The sequence below is a fragment of the Limulus polyphemus genome, unplaced genomic scaffold (genome assembly GCF_000517525.1).
Source record: "Limulus polyphemus unplaced genomic scaffold, Limulus_polyphemus-2.1.2 Scaffold111, whole genome shotgun sequence".
NCBI lineage: Eukaryota > Metazoa > Arthropoda > Merostomata > Xiphosura > Limulidae > Limulus > Limulus polyphemus.
Genome location: NW_013665721.1, coordinates 363,992 through 374,018, shown reverse-complemented (window position 1 = coordinate 374,018; position 10,027 = coordinate 363,992). Strand labels below are relative to the sequence as shown.

General features: G+C 30.3%; 1 protein-coding gene across 2 annotated transcripts in view; it reads right to left on the bottom strand.

The window, feature by feature from the left end:
- The window catches only part of LOC106471277 (cytochrome c oxidase subunit 5A, mitochondrial-like), a 10,049-nt gene extending 461 nt beyond the window's left edge, over positions 1 to 9,588 (bottom strand). Inside the window, exons 1-3 of one of the 2 annotated variants that reach the window (XM_013931871.1) lie at positions 9,410 to 9,588; positions 3,439 to 3,680; positions 902 to 1,073 (exon numbers count right to left, since the gene is read on the bottom strand). In XM_013931871.1, coding sequence (XP_013787325.1) covers positions 924 to 1,073; positions 3,439 to 3,680; positions 9,410 to 9,497 — 480 coding nt within the window. In that variant the 5' untranslated portion in view covers positions 9,498 to 9,588 and the 3' untranslated portion in view covers positions 902 to 923. The remainder of the gene's footprint in view (positions 1 to 901; positions 1,074 to 3,438; positions 3,681 to 9,409) is intronic. The other variant, XM_013931880.2, reaches the window with a different exon arrangement.
- Between the last annotated feature and the right edge of the window lie 439 nt (positions 9,589 to 10,027).

The following is a 10,027-nucleotide window of genomic DNA, read 5'->3' as shown; positions in this document are numbered from 1 at the left end:
AGGAAAGGAATAAGTAAAAGTAGGTAAGTGACGAACGGTAAACCGTACGTTTCTTCCCACGTCCTACGTTTACCCTAGTATTCGTTCTCTGTATAGAAACAAGTGTAACCTGTACCTTGATATTTGGGTTACACACACACACACACATATATATATATATATATATATACATTTCATTCATTTGTTATAATAATAGAGAAAAAAAAAGGTGTTATATGTATCTAGCTACTGTGGTAAGGACATATGCATAAACCAACAGAGTTGAAATACATACTGTCTCAATTACTAAGTTCTGTTGATGTATAACCAGATTTTGCATTAGAATTTCAAACATTTGATGCACGTACACTAAATGCTCATTTTCCGTTAAGGAAGCTACATCTACACACAAGATTAGGTGAATCAAATGACAGTTACAAAAATAGGGACAAAACTAAATGTATTTTGCTAGTTATGTAATAACTTTCAATGTGTAATAAAATTAGTTTTTAAAGTTAAATGCTGAAATCCTATTTCAAAGTGATTTATGGCACAAACACACACATAGCTTCATTACATAAATATTATTTTATAATTATCGAGGCCCACTCCAATGCAGCTATTTAAAACCAGTTTAATACCAACTCTGACCAGTTCCTACACCTTTAAAACCATGTAACAGTATGGGAATATCACATACACATAGATAAAAGACTATCATGTAAATAATTGTATACTGAGTATAATTAGCTTGCTGTAAACAGTTCATCACATACATACAAAATTTCAGTACTGACTTTAAATAAGTACAATTAACAAGATGTGATAGATGATTAAAGTACACATTGAACCTTGGGGGACAAAAGTTTTAATACATGTACATCATCACCAAGCTACATAAAAATATAATTGTTTAACATACACTTTCCTACCCCAAACAGGGCTCAATGAATGTCATAAACATTCTCTAAGTGAAGTTCCGGTTTGTCATATCCCATTTCTTCAGGTGTGCAAATTCCCAACTCATCCAGAGTAGGTCTGACCTCTTGAAGGAGAAATGGGTAGATTTCTTTCATCCTGGTACCACACTTATCCTAAATGAGAACACAACAAACATCAATCATTCAATTTATGATTCAAAAAAAAAAGAAAGAGAGAAATACCACATCCATAGCTATGGGGCATTATACATGTTTTTAACACACTCATCTTATAATAATTGTTGCACTGTACATCTAGATACACAATATATAGTTTATTTTTACACTTTATCAAAAATTTCCCCAAAAGGTGGCCAAAGATCTGTGTTGTCTGTCTGTCTGTCAGTCAGTCAGTAGACACTAAAATGACATCACATAAGGGATGTTTAACATTGTAATCTGTACTGTTGTGATGTCAGTAAAACATGCACATGTCATAAATAACAAGAAGAAGAATTAAGCACTCTGTAGGCTATAACACAGCATGACATACGAACTTGAAATGCAAGAAATAAAAATATTTGTTACTCTTAATTTTGGTTTTATTTACTCTTGAAACAAAACACTTTCAGGGAACGTGCATAAGTATATCTAGTACAGAGAGTTCAGTTATGGTATAGTAGTTACTACTAATGAAAGAGGGATTTTGTTTATAACTTATGACTGAAAAGCTCATCAAAAAAGAATAAAATGAAAATGTTTTTCTTATAAAAGAAAAGAAAGCAGTAAAAACACACCATTGTTACTGTCACATATGTAGGTGCTTATTTCTTGAATGCCACCAAAATATTCAATTTCAAAACTTAGATATTCTTCACAGATTAATTCTCTCAAAGTGTGTTCACAGAAGTGGATTAATAATGGATACAACCAGCCTGGGGTGTTTAATAGAACCATTAGATTTGATGAATTCTGTCCTGTCTGTTAATTTTATCATTCTCTGATAAATGTTAAAATTTCAAAAAAACTACTGACAGTGTTACTTTGAGTGTTAAACATGAATTAAAATTGTTATTTGCAAGTTAAAAACTTTAACTTCAAAAATCCTCTCACTCTGTAGTGCCCATATCCCATACAAAATCATGAACTGAAACAGAGTATTATTGTTGTCTAGAGTTTTAAGGAAATTTTGATTTCTTTAAATTCCACTCTGAGTTACAGAAATTAATTACATAAAGAAAAAAATGTTTACACAGGGCTGCTTTTTGCAGGTCTCACATAATGGGACCCGATCACTATAAATACATGTAATTGTCCATTCTTAGTACCAATAACTGAACCCACAAAATCATAAGATTAATCAGCTAGAGATCTATAACAAAACCACCATGTATACTGTAGTACAATATGTATACAGGAAATGGGACCTGATCACTATCACTACATTTCATTGTTCATTCATTAAGTGATCCCACAAAATTATAGCCTTTAAGATTAATCAGCTAGGGATCTATAACAAAACCACCATGTATACTGTAGTACAATATGTATACAGGGAATGGAGCCTGATCACTATAAATATATTTAATTGTTCATTCATTAAGTGATCCCACAAAATTATAGCCTTTAAGATTAATCAGCTAGGGATCTATAACTAAAACCACCATGTATACTGTAGTACAATATGCATTGTCCCTATAGAAATCTAGCATATCATACACTTCTCTGTATGCATGTTCAATGACAAGATTTGAATCAACAAACAGTGAAAATCTATTCTATACAGCCTAGTTTCTATGATTAACAGCTAAGTAATGAATATCAGACAAAAAAAATTCGATACATACCCTTATCTTAATTTTAAACTAGATTAAAGTGACCAAACTATAGCCTTACTTGAAACATTAACTATAAAAACATCTTAAAGATACAATTGTTAAGTATACTTAGTATAAAACTAAGGAGGTTGACAAAGGCTCCAAGAAAGACGTTGAAAGTTCACCAAAAATAAATATTTCTATGTAAGAAAAGTTAACAAATATTTTACATTTTCAAATGCAATGATTTTTTATATTTTGTTTAACATAATAATCTATGTAAATGTATACACCTGAATATTTTTAATCAAATAAATATACTGTATACCAATCAGTCCAAAATGGGAATCAATTGCCTTAAAAATTAGCAAGTTTTATAAAATGTATAATACATTTACAAGTGTTTCATACTCATACAAATTTTTAATTAAAATGATAGAAAACAAAGTTTACACAACAGAAAGTTAATGTATCTGAAAGTTTTACAAGCTCCTTAGAAAATTGTGGTCACAGCACGGACAAAAATAAAAAAAGATTCAAATTAGTTGCAATTTCCTACATTTAGTACAAGTTAAAAATGTGAATTTATATATTCTGTACCTACAGTAGGCCACATTTATAAACAGATAGTAGTTTCTTATTGTCAGTAGGGATGTGGAAACACTTCTACAAATATAACAATGAGGTTCTCAATTTCAAGTCCATAAAAATGCATAACACACCTTTACAGCTTCAAGAAATCTAACAGCCAAGGCATAATCATTGACTCGTCGACAAGCTCTAAGAGCAGCAATCATGATCTTGGGTTCTGGCACAAGATCCATTCCTTGTAAATCATTCATTGCTTTACGAACATCCCATCCATCAATATCTGTTCGATTAAAATATGCTTCATATCTTGCATCAAATTCTTCATCAGTCTCTGTGGAGTGTTTGGACATGGACCTCACAGATGTAACTGCAGCTAAATAAGAACAGTAAAAATATCAAAAGTTATACAGTATTACTCTAGTTATGCTATCAAAACATATCATGCACAAGTTTAAAATATCTTGTGGAAGGATTACACACACATGTGTATTTATATATATATATATGTTTTCATCAGAGATTTCCTTAACAACCAGTTATTAGCTTGAATGACCAATTCACACTTGAATTGGGCCAATTAAAATTTTTGTAAATTTCCAACTATATATTTGCAAGTGTAATGTTATTTGCAACAGTGAATTTATTTTACATGTATGATTGTTCTCTATGTCATGGAAATGAATGCATCTTGTTATTGTGCATTAGTTGGGATAGATGGTTGATATATTTTCCTCAAAAAAAACTTTTGCTCAACGGGTTAATGATTTTGACAAGTTTGGAAGGTCTAATTGTAAATGAAATTCAGAATTAAATCATCCTAGGTGTGGAGGGGATGGTGGACTTCATATGGCTAATGCATTGAATTTGATTATAAACTATAGTACTCTCATCAGTGTTCTTCATTTCTGAATTAGTATTATAATCTTACATAATGATTAAGCATTAAAAATTTTTCAAAGACATGGAAAATTGCATGTATTGAAACTCAAAATATTTGGATACTAAACAGGGGATAAAACTTGAAAAAATTAAAGTGATATTTTGAGTTTTTAAATTAATATTTGCAATTAAGCCTACATATTTGCACTTATTATCAGAATGGCAAAGATTTTTGTAGAAATTTGTTGAAACTAATATTTTCATAACTTTACTTTTTAAACCTAGAGAAAAAGTCATAATTTCAGCAAAAATTATGATTAAAATATGGTTGTGAACTATTCTTTTAAATATTTTGACATTTGTATTATTGGCTATAGAGTTCTAGGATTGATGTGATGAAATGAATGTACAAAGCCTTAGACATTTAGGGAAGTTGTAGGTATAACCACATTAAGATTATTGGAAAGACTGTTGAGTTAGTGTCAGAAAATGTATATTGTATTATATTCTAGCCAAGTCAAGTTTAATTACATTAGATAAACAAAAAATGTTACTTGTCAAAAATAAATAACAGCAAATGGAAAACATTGTAAATGTATTTTAAAATGATGAAAACATTTCAAGGCCCTTCACCATGAAGTATCTAGTCATTATAAAAATTAAACAAGAAACGAAGTTGAATAGTAATAACAGAATAAAGAAATGGAAAACATGCATTACATCACATTAATTGCTGTAAAAATATTGTTTTGTACACATACAATAAAGTCTAGATAAATGATACACAAAAATGAATCAAATAAATACGAATGAATGAAAAAGTACAACTTTTTTATCTAAATGTTTAGGCTAGGATATAATCATATTTATTACTCTTTTTGGCTTGATTAATTTGTTTTCTTGAATACCAGATATTTCAAAGTAGAATAAAAGATGCAAGGAGAGGCTTTCTTAACCCTTTAAAATTGCTAAAAAATAACTTTCAGGTGTGGGATCTGCTTTCAGGATCTCCAACAGGCCTCTCCACCCCCTGCCATTTGAACCTTTTCAATCTTCACTTAGGCCCATCAAAAATTAGGAAAAACCATGGTTTACTTTTTACAATTTCTATAAAGTTGATAATCTCACACATGCATTTTTTCATCAGTTCTTATAAACTGAATACCAGTAAAATGAATACAATCAATTAGAAAATTAATTAGAATAAAAGCTACAATTTTAAAGTAACATGGAATTCAGATTAAACATTGGGTGAACAAGTAAGCCAACTACTTAATGAAGCTTTTCCAACTATATTCATAACTTTGTGCTCATTTCTGAAAAACAGCTTACAAGTCGTGAAACCTCCCACCTCCAATATTACAGAAATAACACACATTATACGGACCTTGATAAAGGAAAAACAACATTCAAGTTGGTTGGGATATAAACACCTCTCAACCTTCTACGTAACAAAAATCTTAACATGGATCAAAATCAGCGGTGGGTAGCTGGCAAAATGTTAGCTCAACCAGTGAACATCTATGGGCACTGTGATTTTTTTCTAGTTCTTAATCCAAGTATGATTATGAACATTCAGAACAATCGTAAGTACTGACAAAATTATAAAAAAAAAAGTTGTCTGGGTGCAAACACAATATTCATTAAGATCTTGGGTGTAGTTGGCTGTGAGGAGGATGCTGCTGCTTTACAAAAGGATTCAGATCATTTATTGAGTTGAGAAAGTAAATGGCAGATGGATTATAATCATAGATTGAATTATAAGTATAATTTGGATGGGAATAACCTTAATGTGAAAGAAAGGTATTTTGGTATAATGGTTGATCACTCTCTTAAGTCATCCAAGCAGTGTGCTGTTGTTAGTGGTAGGGCAAATAGGATTTTAGGTTGTATCTACAGATATATTGAATACAAGTCTAAAGAGGTTATAATTTTGTTGTATAGGTCACTGGTTAGGCCACATTTGAAGTATTATGTTTAGTCTTGGGCTCCTTACCTTACAAAGGACATTGAATTCTTGGAAAGAGTTCAGAGGATGGCTACTAGAATGGTGCCTGGGATGGAGGAATTGCCATACGAGGAGAGGTTAAGATCTCTGAAATTGTTTTCTCTTGAAAAAAGAAGAGTTAGAGGGGATCTGATTGTGGCTGTTAAGATTGTTAAGGGAACTGATGGTGTTGATGCATCATCTTTTTTCATAATTAGTGGTGAAAATTTGTGTCCCCCTAACAAATAGAAATTTTGGTGCGGTAGGAGTCATCTTCAGCTAAGACAGTTTTATTTTCTAACAGGGTGTTTGGATTTTGGAACAAGTTGCCTTCACATGTTGTGAAGGCAGTACATTTAAGTGAGAAAGCTTGATAACTATATAAAGGATAAGGGCTGGTTTTAAGTTTTTTGTTTTATTATTTGATAGTTTTAGTTTAGTTAGAGGATTGGGCCTAGATCAGGGGTGGGCAAAATACAGCCCATCTAACTTTTCTGTCCTGCCTGCCATGACTCCTGGCAATTGTGAAAAGAACATAATGGGGTCTTTGTACTATCAATGTTGAGGTAATTTAATTAATATAGTAGAAATGTGTGGCATGTGGCAACTTACCAAAATTTGTGAAATGGCCTTCCTTTGAAAATTGTTGCCCACACCAAGCCTAGATGGACCAATAGGTCCCTTGTTGCCCCTAAACATTATGCTATGTTAAACAGTATAACAGCAAATATAGCACACCAGAACTACAACAGCAAACTATTAAGATGATAAAAATCCTTTTTTTTTTTATTAGATATGATGTTAAGTTTTGTGTATTCAAACACATACAGCTTCTTATGTACAGAAACAAACTATAACCATTAGATATCAACTGATCCCAAACAAAAATATTGTTGTCAAAATACCATGCCCCAACACCCAATAATACCATTTTGAAAGGTGAAGTTTCTAGTCACAGATAAATCTTTGTCAGTCTTGCCCTGTTTGAAAGAGGGCAGTTGACTGCTTCAATTGGCAAAATAAATATTTTAACGAATCAAACAAGTTAAAACTGAGTGGATATATAAAATGAAATTTTCTGATTCTTAATAAATGTTACAAGTCTGATGTAGACAAAAAATTGGATGTCTCTGATAAATGTTTTTACTAAAGAATTGTTTGTATATTTCTAAAGCTTTTACTGAGGTGATTTAAGTAAAGGTAAATTTTATGCTCAGGACAAAATTACTTTTTTTTCATATTTAATTTGTATAACCTCTACAACTTCATAAATTAAAATCAAAAGGTTTTTCACATGTTTCATTTTAATTTTATGGTTTTATCACTGTCATCATTACATCAAAAGCAATAGATCACAGTAAGAGTACATTAGTTGTTTCCCAGAGCTAATGTAAGCCCCAAATGATTGCTGAGTGTAATGTTTCACACAGTTCTGAAACATGTGAAATTTATGTTTCATTTTACTGAAGTTTTGTTATGTTAAATTGACAAGATTCTAATTTTTACATTTTAGTTACTTCTGCTCAAAATATATCCATAAAAACAAGGATATCTAGTACTTTCTGCATATAAAATTCTTTTCTCTTTTGTATTTGAGTAAAATTGGACTAATGAATAATAAAATAAAGGGTTGTCATTGACTAATATTAAATTTTGAATAGTGAAATGGTGACACTCAGGTAATCATAATTTCTCTGTATACAGTAATGTTGAACCTTATGTAGCCATGTTTTGTGTAGTGAACTTAGTTTTTAAAGTTAAGAATGAAACTTGTACAAAAGTGTTTAAGATTATGGAATGTGATGTGTGTTTTTGAAAACATATTCAAAAAATTACCTTATAATTCTTAACACATTCTGAAATATGCAGGATGTGATTACCATGAAATGAAGCTACTAATGATCCCCTCCCTCATGTAGCAAACATTATATATTTTATTATTGTATACTAGTCGTGCTATTTTAAACTAGTAATATAAAAAATACGAAACAGTGCAAAAAAGATAATAGATACAAATGCTCCATACTCTGTCATACAACTTTAATTACTATTACAATCAATTTCCCTCTTAAAGCCTTCCCACTGTCTTGTGAGTTGACTGAAAAGAAATTGATTGTAGAATGCAAGTTTTCAATCTGTAGTAATAATTGGAACATGCAACTAACACAAGTAAAACAATAATAGCAAACCTTATAAACCTGTAAGATATTAAGTTATATAACTACAGTTGTTACTTGAAAATATATTTTTCATAACATTTCATTCACAGAAATGTATTAATTAGGTGCTGGAAGTGTCAACATATAAACAATTATTTGTTCTGTCTCATTGAGTTTTCAAAAAAGAATACATATAGCATTTTAATATGCATTGTAGGGCACAAAAAATATATCAGTCAAACAGACAGTAGAATAGAACATCTCAATACTACTATAATTTATCCAGCTTTCTAGGCTATAAATAAGTTAACAAATTCTTTTAGCATTTAGTGCATCAAAATATGACCAATTTACAAAAATATACAGTTAATTACCCAGCTAGCTTCAATGTATATTTTGTAAATGGATTTTTTTGTTAATTCATGTTCTTTACTTAACTTCTGCTCAAAAAAGCTTATCTTAATATTATTAGTGGTATATGCAACACAAAGTACATTATAATGTGATTAATCATTTTTATTTTTTAATTAATTACTTGTAGTGTAAAATGTCAGTAAATTGTAGATGTTTGTGTGAAAATTGTTAGCCCATACAGCATCTAACTCAAATCAGTACAGTACCATTATAAATATAACCACATTACTTGAGGAAATAAAAAAAAACGATACCCAGTCTTCATCATGTTTTTATTCAGTTATTGCCATATATGATACTAATATCAGGCTAAATTTTTCTTGAGTTATGTAATTCTTACTGGGGTACTTACTCATAATTTCAATAAACGACCTGAATCCCAGAAATGAACCCCTTATATTTATAATTATATAAAGAACTCATATTAAGGGTGAAGGCGCAAAGCTCAGATGTTGAACGAATAAAATCCTTCATAAGATCTTTTTTTAGTCAATGTCTGTTTGATTTATTCATATTTATAAAAATATAAGCTAAATATTACTACGACTATAACTTAAAAGTAAGACTCCAGTAAGACAGCTTTTGCTTAGGGCTAACTTATTCACTAACCTGTTAATGTTATAATTTATAAGTTTTATAGGTCCTATTTTTACAAGTATTTACCTGGTTGAATCTTAGCATAATATGGTATAATGACGCTTTGAATATTTTTCACACAGGAAAATCCTCGTTGTATAGCAATTCGAAACATTATATTTATTTACTTTTAAATAATAAATGGTGAAACAACCTACTGCTCGTGCCCTTCAGGTCTTCGTCAAGGAAATATTTAATGACGTAATACTTTGTTGGAAGTTAATAAAAAAAATCCGGAGAAGCCGTAATTTTAATTATATATAATTCTACTGAATATTATGTTATATTTCTATCTAATTGTCCTGGGAATAAAATTGTGTTCAATGAAGTAAAAGCATGTACTTAGCTATGGTTATGAATAATTGGCCAAGTTTTCCATTTTATTAAATTTCTAGCTGGGTTCTTACTGTGTAAAACTAAATGTTGCAATCTAACTTCTAAGTGGGTATGCCAAATTAACTGTGGAATAGTTCACCAGATTAATCGCCACCTCATTTACATTGGGAAAACTTGTATTCATTGTTTTCTTATCCCTTTTTAAAATAAAAGTTGCCCTCTTTCAGTTTTCATTATATTAAAACTTTGTGTAAAATCGTATTTATATTTGGCAGCTGGACTCAGCATTGTAAAATATACTGTATATCA